At 43.5% G+C, this 16,835-nt stretch overlaps 1 protein-coding gene across 1 annotated transcript in view; it reads right to left on the bottom strand.

Annotated features, from left to right (window-relative positions):
• LOC122540190 (dynein axonemal heavy chain 6-like) overlaps window positions 1-16,835 on the bottom strand; it is a 472,579-nt gene that overhangs the window by 180,659 nt on the left and 275,085 nt on the right. Inside the window, exons 31-33 of the mRNA XM_043675544.1 lie at window positions 10,697-10,883; window positions 7,320-7,399; window positions 873-1,044 (exon numbers count right to left, since the gene is read on the bottom strand). Of these exons, the coding sequence (XP_043531479.1) occupies window positions 873-1,044; window positions 7,320-7,399; window positions 10,697-10,883 (439 nt within the window). The remainder of the gene's footprint in view (window positions 1-872; window positions 1,045-7,319; window positions 7,400-10,696; window positions 10,884-16,835) is intronic.

The raw sequence follows: 16,835 nt of genomic DNA on the forward strand, positions 1-16,835 counted from the left end.
AATGGTGAGAAAAGGAATAGAGGGGAGGAGAGGGGAGGGAGAGATTTAGAGATGAAGGGAGAGAAAGTGGAAAAGGAGAGGAGGAAAGTGAACTGGAGGTGATAGAGGGTGAATTCAGTGGCAGGAGGGGAGGGAAGTGAGTGAATGCAGGAAATTAGAAACGGTGAATGGAGTGGAGGTGAGATATGGAGATTTCTATTTCACACATCACGGTACATGAACATTGTCGGTAAAACTAGCATTTATTGCCAATCCCTACTTGCCCCTTAAGAAGGTGCGGGTGAGTTTCCTCCTGGAACCACTACAATCCATGGGCTGTAAGTAGACCCACAATGGCCTTCAGTAGGGGATTTCAGGATTTTGACCCAGTGGAGGAATGGTGATATATTTCCACGTCAATATAAAACCTGGAAAATCTCAGCAGCTGAGGAAGCATCTGTGATGAAATACAGCAGTAACAGTGCAGGTCCGGGTGACCTTTCATCAGAATGGGTTCAGATCTAGCAGGAAATGAGAGAGGAGGACAGCAGAGATCCAGAGACACAGAATGCACCAACATCACAATCCTAATACATGCAAGTGACTAAAAGCAAATTACTGCGGATGTTGGAATCTTTTCTCTCCTTACAGATGCTGCCAGACCTGCTGAGATTTTCCAGCACTTTCCCTCTACATGCAAGTGACTATTTGCCTAAACAATTTGAATGTTCCCAAACCCCAGTGGGAGTCAATTACTTCAGGACAGGTGAAGGAACACTGAAGCCAAGTAACAATACTGCGGTTTTGTGGTTCTAAAGTGTGTGAAGTGGAAATTTCAGGCAGTGTGATTGAAGCAAAGCCCGGGACTGATGGGGTTACTGGTCCTACGTTACCTGCAGTGAGAGAGTTTCTTCTTTGGGTGAAGTCAGTCCTGGGAAGAGATCATCTAGAATGCTTTCAAACAAGGGGACATCTTCAGCCAGGAACTTGGGGAGATTCGCATCCTTCAGAGCGTGGATGAGAATGTGTGATTCATCAACCTGGCTCATGGGCATCTCAGGATTTCTACAAAGGAAGTATTTTTACACATGGTGTTAGAAATGAAGTTAATCTGAAGATTGAAGCTGTGTTACTGTGATTACAGCCCTGAAAGTGACAATGAGATGATTTTCACAGGACCTACAAGAAACAGAAATATGTATAATTACCTCAGTATCATATTAACCCCTTCAATACTGTGGATTCTACACACAGAAATGCCATGGTTTGGATACAGATAGACAGAAAGATTACAGTTGCAGTAGTTGTGGGTGCACAGAAAGGTTAAGGCACAGAATCAATCATGTACGGTCCCATGTCCCCAGTTAGTTAAGTCTTGAAAGAGGGTCACAACATAATATCAGTAGGGAATAGTGCTACTGGAAGATCAGTGAATCCTGCCCTGCGGTGTCCCATAGGCAGTAAAGTTTTCAGTATTGACTGAGTATCTACTGACTTAAAATAAGGACAATGTTCAGTAAAGGCAGGATAGAGTGTCATCGCAGGATCAGTGTGCTGTATGTACTGGGTGCAGTCTCACAGGAATATCAGTGGACTGTATTTAGTATTCACAATCTCATGGTAAGGCCATGGATAGTATTTATTGGCCACAGTCCAACAGTCAGGTCAGGGTACAGTATTAGCTGGGTACAATCTCAGAAAGGACAGGGTACTGTATTTGCTGAGTACAATCCAACAGTAAAGTCAGGTGACAGTGCATGCTGGCTTCAGTTTCACAGATAAACAAAATGATTGTGGTGTTTCAGGAGGCCATATCAATTTCCTGTTCTTTTACATGATACAATCCCTGCCTTTTCCCCATAACCCTGTACACCATTTCTATCAAAGTCAGCATCCAATGCTCTCTTGAATGCCTCAGTTGAACCTGCCTCCACACTCCCAGGCAAAGCATTCCATACCCTAATGTGAAACAGATTTTCCTCACATTACTGTTGTTTCATTTGCACATCACGTTAAATCTATGCCATCTCATTCTTGTTACTTTTACAAGGGGAAATAGCTTCACCCTCCATTCTCTGTCCAGCTCACTCATGATTTTGAAAACCTCAAAGCAGATCTCTCAGCCTTCTTCTCTCCCAATGTCTGTAATTTATCCTCATAGCTGACATTTCTCCATTCCAGGAACCATTGTTGTAATTCGCTTCTGTCCACTCGCAAATGCTTTCACATCTTTCTTATGATGTGGCACCCACACTTGTACACAATACTCCAGCTAAGGTCTAACAAGTGGCTTGTACAAGTTCAACATCCCCCTCCTTGCTCTTGACTCTGTACCCCTGTTAATAAAACTCTGCGCTTTATTTATTGTTCTCTCTATCTGTCCTACCACCCTTAAAGATCTGTGCATATATATATATACCCAGGTCTCTTTGCTCATGCACCCACTTTAGAATTGCACCTCTATTTTATATTGTCTCTCAATGTCCTTCTGGTCAAAGTACATCAACTCACACTTCTTTACATTGACCCACATCTGCTAATCATCTGCATACTCCACCAACTTGTTAATATCGTTTTGGAGCCCCACACTGTCTCCTCCCAGTTTACAATCCTCCCAAGTTTAGTGTCATCTGCAAACTTGAAAATTGTCCAAGGTCAGTATACAGTCTCACAATAATACCAGTGTACAGTACAGTCTCACAATAATACTTAAAATGCACAAAGATGGATAAATCCCTGCAACCTGATCGGATGTACCCTAGAACTCTGTGGGGAGCTAGGGAAGTGATTGCTGGGGCCCCCTTGCTGAGATAGTTGTATCATCGATAATCACAGGTGAGGTGCCAGAAGGCTGGAAGTTGGCTAACGTGGTGCAACTTTTTAAGAAAGGTGATAAGGAAAAGCCAGGGAACTATAGGTGAGCCTGACATCAGTGGTGGGAAGGTTGTTGGAGGGAATCTTAAGGGACAGGATTTACAAGTATATGGAAAGGCAAGGACTGATTAGGACAGTCAGCATGGCTTTGTGCGTGGGAAATCATGCCTCACAAACTTGATTGAGTTTTTTGAAGGAGTAACAAAGAGGATTGCTGAGGGCAGAGCAGTGGACATGATCTATAAGGACTTCAGTAAAGCATTCAACAAGGTTCCTCACGATGGATTGGTTAGCTAGGTTAGATCTCATGGAATACAGGGAGAGCTAGCCACTTGGATACAGAACTGGCTCAAAGTTGGAAGACAGGGGGTGGTGGTGGAGGGTTGTTTTCAGACTGGAGGCCTGTGACCAGTGGTATGCCACAAGGGTCGGTGCTGGGTCCACTGTTTTTTGTCATTTATATAAATGATTTGGTTGTGAATGTGGGCGGTATAATTAGTAAGTTTGCGGATGACACCAAAATTGGAGATGTAGTGGACAGCGAAGAGGGTTACCTAGAGTACAATGGGATATTGATCAGATGGGCTAATGGGACGAGGAGTGGCAGATGGAGTTTAATTCAGATAAATGTAAGGTGCTGCATTTTGGGAAAGCAAATCTTAGCAGGACCTATACACTTAATGATCAGGTCCTGGGGATTGTCGCAGAACAAAGAGACCTTGGAGTGCAGGTTCATAGCTCCTTGAAAGTGGTGTCGCAGGTAGATAGGACAGTGAAGAAGGCGTTTGGTATGCTTTCCTTTATTGGTCAGAGTATTGAGTGTCGGAGTTGGGAGTCATTGTAGTCATGTTGCAGCTGTACAGGACATTGGTTAGGCTATAGGAAGGACATTGTAAAACCTGAAAAGGTTCAGAAAAGATCGACAAGGACGTTGCCAAGGTTGGATGATTTGAGCTACAGGGAGAGGCTGAACAGGCTGGGGCTGTTTTCCTGGAGGGTCAGAGGCTGAGGGGTGACCTATAGAGGTTTATAAAATTATGAGGGGCATGGATAGGATAAATAGACATGGTCTTTTCCTTGGGGTCAGGGAGTCCAGAACTAGAGGGCATAGGTTTAGGGTGAGAGGGGAAAGATTTAACAGGGACCTAAGGGGCAACTTTTTCGTGCAGAGGTTGGTATGTGTATGGAATGAGCTGCCACAGGAAGTGGTGGAGGCTGGTACAATTACAACATTTATAGGCATCTGGATGGGTCTATGAAATGGAATGGTTTAGAGGGATATGGGCCAGGTGCTGGCAAATGGGACTAGATTAATTTAGAATATCTGGTCAGCATGAATGAGTTGGACCGAAGGGACTGTTTCCGTGCTGTATACCTCTGTGACTCTATGACTCTAATATCAGTGCACAGTGTTTGCTGTGTACAGTATAACAGTATGGTCAGCCTATAGTGTTTGCTGTGTACAGTATGACAGTAAGGTCAGTCTATCTTATTAGCTGTGTACAGTACAGCAGTATGGTTACAGTTTCTTTCAAGCACAGTCTCACATGAAGTTTAGAGCTACAGACTGGATGAGGTAAGTACCACGTGAACTTTTGAACAGAGTGATTAAAGTTACAGGAGATAATGTGAAAGAGGGAGAAAGATACCAAACAAAATGATCCTCAGTTAATGGAAAAAATATCGCGAAATGGGCAGAGGGGGTTGTGGATTATTAAGTTGCCAGATGTTTTTCACTTTTCATGGTTGGACTGTGTGTGTTCTTGTTAAATGTCAGTCAAGGAGATGTGGTACGCAGTATTTCAGCTGATGCTGTGTCTCAGGAACTGGAACAGAGTTCTCAGAATACTTAAAAGCAAAAATGTTACAATCACCATAACACTGCTTCAGATACTAAGGATAATAAAGAGCATGTTTACCAGACAGTGTTCATTAATATAATTCATCAAACTCTCATCACGCCAGCTTTCAGAACCATGGTGTGCTGATAGATCAATCTCTTTAGTTGGGGTTGCTATATTTAGCTGTGTAACTTGCACTCCCTAGCTGAGATCTGTTGACTGCATCTCATGGATTAGATAATAACTGTGATGTCTCTTTGGCCGGCAGCACTCCCACTAACTAGTGCTCCACCCAATCCCCATTCCTGCTGCTGAAGGTACTGCTAGATAGTTACCATCGTTCACCAATACACAATAACAGGCTTCACTTCAGATCTGAGATTCCATACAATCAACAGCCAGCAGGATCAGGCAGTGATCCCAGGTCACCATCCACAGGATGTTATTCAGCTGTCACAACAATAACTACTTTCATTTATCATAAATCATTTAACCTAATAGAAGCAGATTCACTCATCACTTTGAAATAGAACTGGATAAGTCTTGAAGGTGAAGGAGAATGAGCAGGAAAGGGCTGGCACAGGCACATGGGGAAGAATGGCCTAGCTTTGCAAGAATTGGCTTCAATGAACCAGACATACAATAAAATGAGTGGGAAAGCAAAGTGTGCAGAGGACACTGAAAGTCTGCAGAGGGATATAGAGAGGTTAAGGGAGTGGGCAAGAGTCAGTAGATGGAGCACAATGTTGATAAATGTGAGCTCATTTATTTGGTAGGAATAACAGCAAAACGTACTATTATTTAAATGGTGAACAATTGCAGTTTGCTGCCATGTAGAGGGACCTGGGTGTCCTTGTGCATGAACCACAAAACGTTGGCTTGCAGGTGCAGCAGGTAATTACGTCAGCAAATGGAATTTTGTCTTTCATTGCTAAAGGGATGGAGTTTAAAAGCAGGGAGGTTATGTTGCACCTGTATCTGGTGCTGGAGTACTGTGTGCTGTTTTGGTCTTCTTGAGAAAGGATATACTGGCACTGGAGGGGGTGCAGAGGAGGTTCATTAGGTTTATTCTGGAGTTGGGAGGGTTGGCTTTTAAGGAGAGATTGAGTACATTGGGATTATATGCATTGGAATATAGAAGAATGAGGGGGGATTGTAAGGGTTGCCCATATTTGAAAGATACAAAATGGCCAACAAGGGGTAAGCAGAATTAAACACCTGCTCCAGCATTTAAGTGTAACATAAAGATACTTTGAACAGGGGCTACTCCAAGGTGAATGGGAGGCCCCCCACAGACAGCCATCAGAGACAGTTCAGAAAGATGATGTCTAAGGATAGACCAAGTTCATTGAACTATGAAAAGTGATTGCTTCCAGCCTCATTAATGAAAAGATGCTGTCCCATTAGGTGAACAGCAGCAGTTGGAACAAGGGGTGTAAATCACAGTCCATAAGACAGTCAGCCTTACACATCGTACAGCTGTGAAAACAACAGCTGAAGTTATTTTGTAGTAATCAGTTGTTTCTTTGAAGTTATTCACAATATTAGAAATAGTTTCTAGTTAAAAATTCTTCAGATAATCGCGGAAATAGATTTCATCGTAATTATAAATGCACAACTATAGCCAAAATACAATAGGAATACAAGGGGAAAACATTCAAACATAGATGTGAAAAGAAAATTAGTCTCAGGAAACACTTTCCTTATCACTAAAAAGATGCCAGACACAAAATAGATTGTTTACAACTCATTAGTTAAAATGTGTAGCTGGGTGACTCTACATATAAATAACTTTACATAGAAATTAAAATTCCAAATCTTATACCAGTTAGTTAGAACCAACTGTCTTTTGTATTTTTCAATGTATATACAATTGGGGCAGTGGAAAATATAAGAGGACTAACAGAATTTGATCGAGATAAGATATGGAAAACAATGAATAACAGAATTCAAGCAGTCCTTAGAGACAAGCAAGTCTGGGACAGGTCTGAAGGAGTATAACCAGTAACTTTGGAATGTGAACTAATAGGACGTATAGAAAGATCCCAAAGCTTGTTAAACACCATGAGATCTTGGGAACCTGGGGCTATCCATAGCACTGCCCATCATTGATTAGGTGATTCACAAGATTGGATGTATATAATAAGGGGAAGTCACACTGACCACATTGTAGGATTATTATGACACAAAATGTAAAGAAGTGCTTTTTATCACCTTAAAAATTAGAATGTATCATTGATCTCTCTTCCAATCCGAACCAAAGATTAAGAGAATGACAGGGTTCTCAAGCTGAGGCCAGATTCAGGGGGGAATCTTTGTCCCTCTCCCTACATGGACTGGTCATTGCTTGAATAAAGACTGCCACTTGTCTGAATCCTGGCTACCTTCTGAGTCTTTGCCCCTGGCTGGGGAGATATGCTCCTATTGGGATCTGGTAGAATCAGAGAGGTTGTTTTCACTGGTAGGTGAAACTGGAACTAAGAGGCATAGGCTCAAAATAACAGGGAGCTTCAACATCAAGATTCTACCTGAAATGGGGATCTCCCGTCCACTCACTGTGGTAAAAGCTGGGTTGTCAAAGCTTGGTATCTGTTAGGGAGACACTAACTGCGTAGGTGCACTTACTGAATCTCAGCGGCTCGCTTCCTCTGTCCTGCCATCACTAACACAGACTTTATGGACCTCAGTCCAAAGTCATAGTGGTCCTGTTGAGACAGGAAAAGAGGATGGGTTCAGAGAGAGAAACATCAGACAACCATAAATCGATAGCACTTTTAACATAATAAATTAACCTACGTTGTTTCCCAACTGCATTTTAAAAATATTCCAGTCACATTTAAGCATCACTGGCTGGGTTTACTAAACTAATACCTGAACAGACAGGCCATCTTACGATAAAATATCGGACAGACTATGCTTGTAACCACTGAAGTTTGAAAGAGTAAGGGTTAACTTAATTGACACTGAGGTGTGGTGCACAGGGTGCATTTGGAAAGGAGGTTCACATATTTATATGTCTCACTTACTGCTGGTGAATCACTCAGTGTCAAAAGGCAAATATCTAAAATGTTGTGATTCAACACAGAATCACTGACAAGTAAATTGAGTACACAATCGCTGAATAGAGTTTCTTCCTCACCCTAGTCCTCCCTCCCTTGTGATTCAAATGTGATGACAATAACCTGTACCTGAAAGACAGAAGGCCAGCTGCATTCAAGTAACTGAATGGCAGTGTATCAATGAAATGATGATAGTTTTGGAAAGATTGATGTACAAAAGGACCTGCATGAGTTTGTACAGTGGGTGTTGAAAGCAAGCATACAGGTCCAGCATGCTGTGAGGAAGTTAAATGGTATGTTGGCCTTCATTGCAAGAAGATTTGAGCATACAGTCATAGAGTCATACAGCACAGAAACGCATCCTTCAGTCTGACTCACCCATGTTCCCAAACTAAACTACTCCCACCTGTCTGCCCATATCCATCCAATTTCTCCCTATTCTTGTGTTTTTAGTGGTAATTATGTCAGTGCAGACCTGATGGGCTGAAGGGCCTTTCTGTATTGTATGAATCTACAAATCTATGAATCTCCCTAATTCCAGTGATGCATGAAAGACCACCACCAATGCCTCCACAAACTCCTCAACTAACTCCTTCAGAACATTGAAATGTAGTCCAAATGGTCTCTGTGATTTATCTGCCTTCAGACCTTTCAGCTTCCCTAGCACTTTCTTCTTTGTGATGGCCACTCAACTCTGTCCCCTGAACTGCCTTGAACTTCTAGGCAAAAGTGAGGACTGCAGATGCTGGAGATCAGAGTCTAGATTAGAGGGGTGCTGGAAAAGCACAGCAGTTCAGGCAGCATCCGAGGAACAGGAAAATCGCGTTTCAGGCAAAAGCCCTTCATCAGGAATGGAGGCAGGGAGCCTCCGGGGTGGAGAGATAAATGGGAGGTGGGAGGAGGGTGGAGCGGATAGGTGGGAAGAGAGATTGGCAGGTGGGACAGGCCATGAGGATGATGCTGAGCTGGAAGATAGGAACTGGGGTACAGTGGGGGGAGGGGAAATGAGGAAACTGGTGAAGTCCACATTAATGCCCTGGGGTTGAAGTGTTCCGAGGCGGAAGATGAGGCATTCTTCCTCCAGGCGTCGGATGGTGAGGGAGCGGTGGTGGAGGAGGCCCAGGACCTCCATGCCCTCGGCAGAGTGGGAGGAGGAGTTGAAATGTTGGGCCACAGGGCGATGGGGTTGATTGGTGCGGGTGTCCTGGAGATGTTCCCTAAAGCGCTCTGCGATAAGGTATCCAGTCTCCCCGATGTAGAGGAGACAGCATCGGGAGCAACAGATACAATAAATGATATTGGTGGATGTGCAGGTGAAACTTTGATGGATGTGGAAGGCTCCTTAGGGGCCTTGGATGGAGGTGAGGGAGGAGGTGTGGGCACAGGTTTTGCAATTCCTGCGGTGGCAGGGGAAGGTGCCAGGAGGGGAGGATGGGTTGATGGGGGGCATGGACCTGACCAGGTAGTCATGGAAAGAGGTGGGGAGGGAAATATATCTCTGGTGGTGAGGTCCATTTGGAGGTGGCGGAAATGTCGGTGGATGATGCGGTTTATGCGAAGGTTGGGAGAGTGGAAGGTGAGGACCAGGGGGGTTCTGTCCTTGTTACGATTGGAGGGGTGGGGTTTGAGGGAGGAGGGGCGGCATGTGGATGAGATGCATTGGAGGGCATCTTCAACTGTTGCTGGTGTCTTCCACTGTGAAAACCGATGCAAAATACCGATTCAGTTCCTCTGCTATTTCTTTATTCCCCATTACTACTTCTCCAGACTCATTTTCCAGCAATCAAAGGTTGATTCTCTCTTGCCTATCTAAAAAATCTCTTGCAATCTCCTTTTATACTACTAGCTAGTTTACTCTCCAATTTCATCTTCTCCCTGCTGATTATTTTTTCAGTTGTCTGCTACTGTTTTTTAAGACTTCCCAATCTTCTGGCTTCCCACCATTCTTCACCAGATTGAATGTTTTTTTCTCCCACTTTTATGCTGTCCCTGACTTCCCCTGTTGGCCATGGTTGCCTCATCCACCCCTTAATATATTTCTTCTTCCTTGGGGTGAATTTCTGCTATGTTTCCCACATTGCTTCAAATTCCTCGAGCATATGTACTCACTCGGGCTGTTTCTCAATCTGGATGGGATCTCTCTCCTTCCTGACCCTGATCATGTAGAATGGGTTCCTTCTGCCCCTATTTCCTATGTTTCCAAATCCTCCTGATGATCTGTTTACAGTGTAAGCTACTCACTGAGTCTCAGATGGCTATTACACTTTGAAAGTCGGATCATACCCTCGTGTGATGGGTGCAGACATCAGGCAGGAGTGACTGAACAGCGATGAGCAGTGGGACATTCCCAGGGAACAAAAATCTGCACCTGGCTGAGTCCAACAAGGTCAGGCTTCTTCAGCAATTGCAACTAGGATGGTTCTGAGACCACTTGGTCATTCTGTCTGTTTCAATGAGTTTCAATGACTGAGCTGCAAACATCTCCTTCAATAAACTGATGGTTGGTGTCATTGACCGAATTCTAGAGCTTTTCCTTTTTCAAGTGGAGAGTCATTGAAACTGATCTAGCTCCCTCAGCGTCAACTCTCTGAGTGAACAGAGCCTTTGACACTCATGTATTTGTTTTCTTTTTTTTGTTTTTTCTTTTCTTTGTTTTCCTCTTTTTTCTCCCCCACACTACTGCCTAACGGCTGGAGTGCTTATTTTTCCCCAGCAGCCATGTCGAGTGTGTGCAGCTTTCAGACACAGTGAAGTGTGTAAATCTTCTAGATCTTTTAATCTAATTGCTGTGCAATAATAGCTGTAATCAAGTGTGTATACATTGTCAGTTCCTCAATTTCACTATTACAAATGCCTTTTTAGGGTCCAGATCAAGTCCAATTGCTACTTCAATAATCTTTGCGAGGTTCCTCTCAGCAGGTAGAAGTGAAGATTGGTTCCTACCTGTTGGGATAACTGCTTGCTGGCCAGCTGATATACATTAACAATCTTTCCTGAGAGGGACTTGGCTGATTTAAAGCCCTCAGAAAACAGCATGATTTCTGCAATTAGCTCGTAATCAGGCACCATCATTGCCACTGGGCGGAATAAGGATTTCAGGTTGTCCGGGAGTTCAACTCGTCCTTCGTATCTAAAGGAATGAAAACAAATACAAACCTGACATTAGGAAGAGGAAATGCAGGGAGATTAGTCAGCATCTGAGTTGCAGAGGGAACCCTCCCACTGAACTTAATAGCACAGCAAGTGCGGAGACAGTCAGTTCGGAGGCAGCCTCCAGAGACTGACTGAACCCATCTTGTTGTCGACACGTGAGAGATGGGAGCACAGTTGGTGCAAAGATCAATGTCCTGATTCCCATGGAGAATACATCACAGAGTGCCATAAACAGGGATCACAGACTCATAGAGTCATAGACATGTACAGCATGATCTTTGGTTTCGAAACTCAATCCCTCTACCCATAAAAGCTAACACATCACATGCCTTTTTATGTACATGGACACCAAGATCTCTCTGCTCATCTACACTCCCAAGAATCTTACCATTAGCCCAGTACTCTGTATTCCTGTTACTCCTTCCAAAGTGAATCACCTCACACTTTTACACATTGAACTCCATTTGCCACCTCTCAGCCCAGCTCTGAAGGAGGTAACAGCAAAACATTTGGAAAATCATAATCTAATCAAGCAGAGTCAGCACGGTTTCATGAAAGGGAATCATTTTGGACAAATTTATTACTTTTTAAATCAGAGTGGACAGAGAGAAACTAATGTTGTGTTGGACTTCAAGAAGCTGTTTGACAAGGTCCCTCACAAAAAGGTTAAGTCATAATGTAAGAGCCCATGCTCTTAGAAAAGGTGATCTCACTGAAAGACGGAAAATTACAGACCGATTACCCTAACCTCAGTCGTGGGTGAGATCCTGGAATCCATTGTGAAGGATGAGATTTCTGAAAACATTGAAGGGTAGGAGGTAGTATATTGACATGGATAAAGAACTGGACAGGAAACAACAAATGATAGTAAGGGGTTCTTTTTCAGGTTGGTGACCTGTGACCATTGGGGTTCTATAGGGATCAGTGCTAGGGCCACAACTGTTTACAGTATGTAATAATGACTTGGAGGAAGGAAGCCAACATACTCTAGCCAAATTTGCAGACGACAGACAAAGAGGTGGTTAGACAAGTGGGAGGGTTACAAAGATCTTAGAGAGGTGTTGATATGTTAAGTGGGTGGGGAAGAAGTTGGAAAATGGAGTATAATGTGGAAAAATGTGAAGTTGTTCATTTTGAAGTTGGAATCAAGAACATAGTGTGGCCTTCTCTATATCGGGGAGACCGACATAAACGTAGGGAATGGTTTACCCGAGCATCTGAGCTGGGCCCACAGGGACCAACCGGACCTCTCAGTCACCGCCTATTTTAAATCCCATTCCCATTCCCTTTCCAACATCCTTGGCCTCCTCCACTGCCCCCACCACCCCCTTTACCTGCAGCTCCCCTCACACCCACCCCCAGTCCTGAAGAAGGGTTACATCCGAAACATCAACTTCTCCACTTCCTGATGCTGCCTGGTTCACCGTGTTCTTCCAGCCTCCTGCTTGTCTACTTTGGATTCCAGCATCTGCAGTTGTTTTGTCTTCAACACTTCCTCTGGCAGCTCATTCCTTACACACACAATCCTCTGCGTGAAAAAGTTGCCTCTCATGTCCCTTTTAAATCTTTTTCCTCTCATCTTAAACCTATGCCTTCTAGCTTTGGACTCCCCTATCCTGGTGAAAAGACCTTGGCTATTCACCCGATCAATTCTCCTCATGCTTTTATAAACCTCTATAAGGTCACCCCTCAGCCTCCGACACTCCAGGGAAAACAGGCCCACCCTATTCAGCTTCTCCCTACAGCTCAAACTCTCCAACCTTGGCAACATCCTTGTAAATCTTTTCTGAACCCTTTAATACTTAATACATTTCCTGGAAGGAACACACATCCAGTCAAGCTTCCAAAAGGGAAATTAATAGGCACTTAAAAAGGTAACAAAAAGGTTATGGAAAGTGAGACTAAGAGGAAAGCTCTTACAAACAATCAACACTACTCAATGGATAGAATGGCCTCTTTCTTGGGGTCATCATTCTCCAGTTCTAGGTTCACATGAACCAATTTGATTGACAATCTGAAGAGCTTGTTCCCTCCTCGTATTGTACATTCATTCTTTTTAGGTTCTTTGCTACAGAGGTGTTTATTTTTCAGTGTTGCTGACTATGGACTGAAATGGAAAAATGAGTGGTGTAAAAACCAAGGATTGCTGAAGGATTGCTGTATTGTTTGAAAACACGTTACCTGACACTTGGTGAAAGTTTTATATATACATTTGTCATTCAGGCAGTGGGGGAAATCTTACTGCATACAAACAGAAGCCAAAGGACTGTGTATGAATGGAGATTTGGCCAGCAACAAGTAGCTAATTGGATGGTGAAATAGTGACCAAAGTTAAAAATCACACAATACCATGATATAATGCAACAGGTTTATTTGGAAGCACTGTTTCTTCATCAGATAGTTGTGTAGCAGGACCATAAGACACAGAATTCATAGCAAATGATTACAGTGATACAACAACCACCTGATGAAGGGGCAGCACTCTGAAAGCTAGTGCTTCCAAATAAACCTGTTGGACTGTAACCTGGTGTTGTGTGATTTTTAACTTTGTCCACCCCAGTCCAATAACGGCACCTCCACATCACAAATAGTGACCAGTCATCGATGACTGAGCTCACCTGCTTGCCAGCAATTTTATGATTGACTATCAGGAATGTTCGGGGCGGAAGGCATTGGATTCCGGAAGGGAAGAGGCTGTTTTTGTTCTGCAGTGAAAAAAATCTCAAGACTGCAGACAGTCAATTTATTCCCCTTCATAAGTTGAGGTTAGTTTTAATGAATATAGTTAAATAGTAACATAGAGTTTAATGGGTACAGTAGAGTTATATGTTGACAGCTATGAATTGTTTATTTTTTTCAATCATTAGATTAGATTCCCTACAGTGTGGAAACAGGCCCTTCAGCCCAACCTGTCCACACTGACTCTTCGAAGAGTAACCCATTCAGACCCATTTCCCTCTGACTAATGCACCTAACACTACAGGCAATTTAGCATGGCCAATTCACCTAACCTGCACATCTTTGGACTGTGGGAGGAAACCGGAGCACCCGGAGGAAACCCACGCAGACACGGGCAGAACGTGCAAACTCCACATAGACAGTTGCCCGAGGTGGGAATTGAACCCAGGTCCCTGGCACTGTGAGGCAGCAGTGCTAACCACTGAGCCAATTTTTGAAGATATTTAGCTTTTATTTGACTCCAGAAAGAGCAGGGGTTTGATTTCCAGTACACTATCCCAGTGAGGTGTAACACAGAACTAAAAGATTAATTGCCAGTAAACTAAGTATCAGAAATTATATTTCTAGTTGACTGAGGCTGCCTTTTAACACAAATTGACTCCCGGGCCTTTCAACTAATAGTTCAACAAATTCTAATCTTGCACCAGTCAAATTGTAACTTGTGTCTGTTGTAGCCTCAGAGCAGGAGAGTGGTATTAGACAAAAAACACACGATGAAGAAATAATCCTTGGTGTAAGTCAAGCAGAAATGGTAGAGTTTTATTTTCAGGACAAGAGCTGACATCAATCCTGGAATTCATCAAGTGAGGAAAAGAAAGATGCTGAAGCTTTTGAAAAGTGGCTTTGATAAGGAATAAACACACTAATCCTGGCAGGTTTACAATAAAAGGCACTAAAATGTCTGAGAGGAAACATCAAAGGCTTGGGGATTAAAGTAGAGTTTAATGTTGACCCAGAGGTTGAAGGAGAGAGACTGACAACATTGGCCTTTTGTGGCATTTCTGCAGCTCTTCAAAGCAGAGCTCAGGGAATAATGACCCACTTAAACTGCCATTGGGCTTTCTTCAAACAAAGTGTGTGAATGTTAAATAACCTGAGGCTACCTAGATTGTGTAGAGGCCGATATAGAATCGGAGAGTTTTACAGTATGGAATGAGACTATTCGACCCACTGATCCTGTACCTGCTCCCAAAAGAGTGACCCACTCTCCAACCTATTCCTGTAACCCTCTAAAGTTATCACTTTAATACATATGCAGCTCTCTTTTGAAACCTTGTATGGAATGCCCCTCCACCACTCTCCCTGGCAGCACTTTCCAAATCCTAACAACTCTCTGAGTTACGTTTCTCCTCATTTCACTCTGAGCTCTCTTACTGACAGTCTTGAAATTGTGGGCCCTTGTTACTGACATACCAACTAGTGGAAACAGATTATTCTTCCTTATCCTGTCAAAACTGCTCATAATTTTGAATATCTCAATGACATCATCTCTTATTCTCATTGGAGCAGAGCAGATTAAGTCCAATTCCTTCAATCATCCCTTGCATCTAAAATCTCTCATTCCTGGTGTCATTCAAGTAAAGCTTGTTTGCACTCTCCTTTCTTAAGGTACCAGAACTGACCACAGTATTCAAAATGTGGTCTGACCAATTATCTGTAGAGGTGTAATATCATTCCTTACTTTACTCTATTAGATTACTTACAGTGTGGAAACAGGCCCTTCGGCCCAACAAGTCCACACCGACCCACTGAAGCGCAACCCACCCAGACCCATTCGCCTACATTTACCCCTTCACCGAACACTACAGGCAATTTAGCATGGTCAATTCACCTAACCTGCATATTTTTGGACTGTGGGAGGAAACTAGGGCAGCCGGAGGAAACCCACGCAGACATGGGGAGAACGTGCAAACTCCACACAGTCGCCCGAGGCAGGAATTGAACCCGGGTCTCTGGCACTGTGAGGCAGCAGTGCTAACCATTGTGCCACCGTGCCGCACACAACCCCAAAGTTCCTATAAGTTCTTTTAACAACTGATATGATACTGAATGTTGATCATTCCCCAGAGAGGACAGACAAGACTGAATGTGTGAGCTGGGTACATTGGTTAGTGCCCTGTTACTTTAAACTGATGACCCAGAACAAGCTGAACCTTTTGAAACAATCAATTGTGCCTCATCAAATCACTTTTCAGGTGGAGCAGTATAACCATTTCGCACACATTCTGTGTTTTTATATTTTTTGGAGTCATTGACCATCATCATTTTGATTCACCCACTTGACTTTAGCTCCCATTTCTCTGCTGACTCACTTCTGTTTCTTGCTCTCTCTTGCACTCCTTCACACTTGCCATTGTCACTGTCCACTTCCATTTCTCTGCCTGTCATCATATTCCCGTTTCTTTTTTGATTACTCCTCCTTCACTTGTATTTTTCTAGAGTCATAGAGTCATAGAGATGTACAGCATGGAAACAGATACTTCAGCCCAACCAGTCCATGCCGACCAGATATCCCAATGCAATCTAGTCCCACCTGCCAGCACCCGGCCCATATCCCTCCAAACCCTTCCTATTCATATACCCATCCAAATGCCTCTGAAATGTTGCAATTGTACCAGCCTCCACCACATCCTCTGGCAGCTCATTCCATACACATACCACCCTCTGCGTGAAAAAGTTGCCCTTAGGTCTCTTTTATATCTTCCCCCTCTCACCCTAAACCTATGCCCTCTAGTTATGGTAGATGGTAGATCAGGTACCATACATCAGGAGCATCTCAGAACTGACAGCCAGACTACTGCGACCCCTAGGACTCATAACGGCACACAAACCAACAGCCACGCTCAGACAACAACTCACCAGAACGAAGGACCCGATACCCAACATGAGCAAGACGAATGTAGTGTACAAAATACCATGCAAGGACTGCACTAAACACTATATAGGACAAACAGGAAAACAGCTAACAATCCGCATACATGAACATCAACTAGCCACGAAACGACACGACCAGCTATCCTTAGTAGCCACACACGCAGACAACAAGCAACATGAATTCGACTGGGACAACACTACCATTATAGGGCAAGCCAGACAGAGAACAGCCAGGGAATTCCTAGAGGCATGACATTCATCCACAAACTCCATCAACAAACACATCGACCTGGACCCAATAAACCAACCACTACAG

Source organism: Chiloscyllium plagiosum, chromosome 3 (genome assembly GCF_004010195.1).
Source record: "Chiloscyllium plagiosum isolate BGI_BamShark_2017 chromosome 3, ASM401019v2, whole genome shotgun sequence".
Classification (NCBI taxonomy): Eukaryota; Metazoa; Chordata; class Chondrichthyes; order Orectolobiformes; family Hemiscylliidae; genus Chiloscyllium; species Chiloscyllium plagiosum.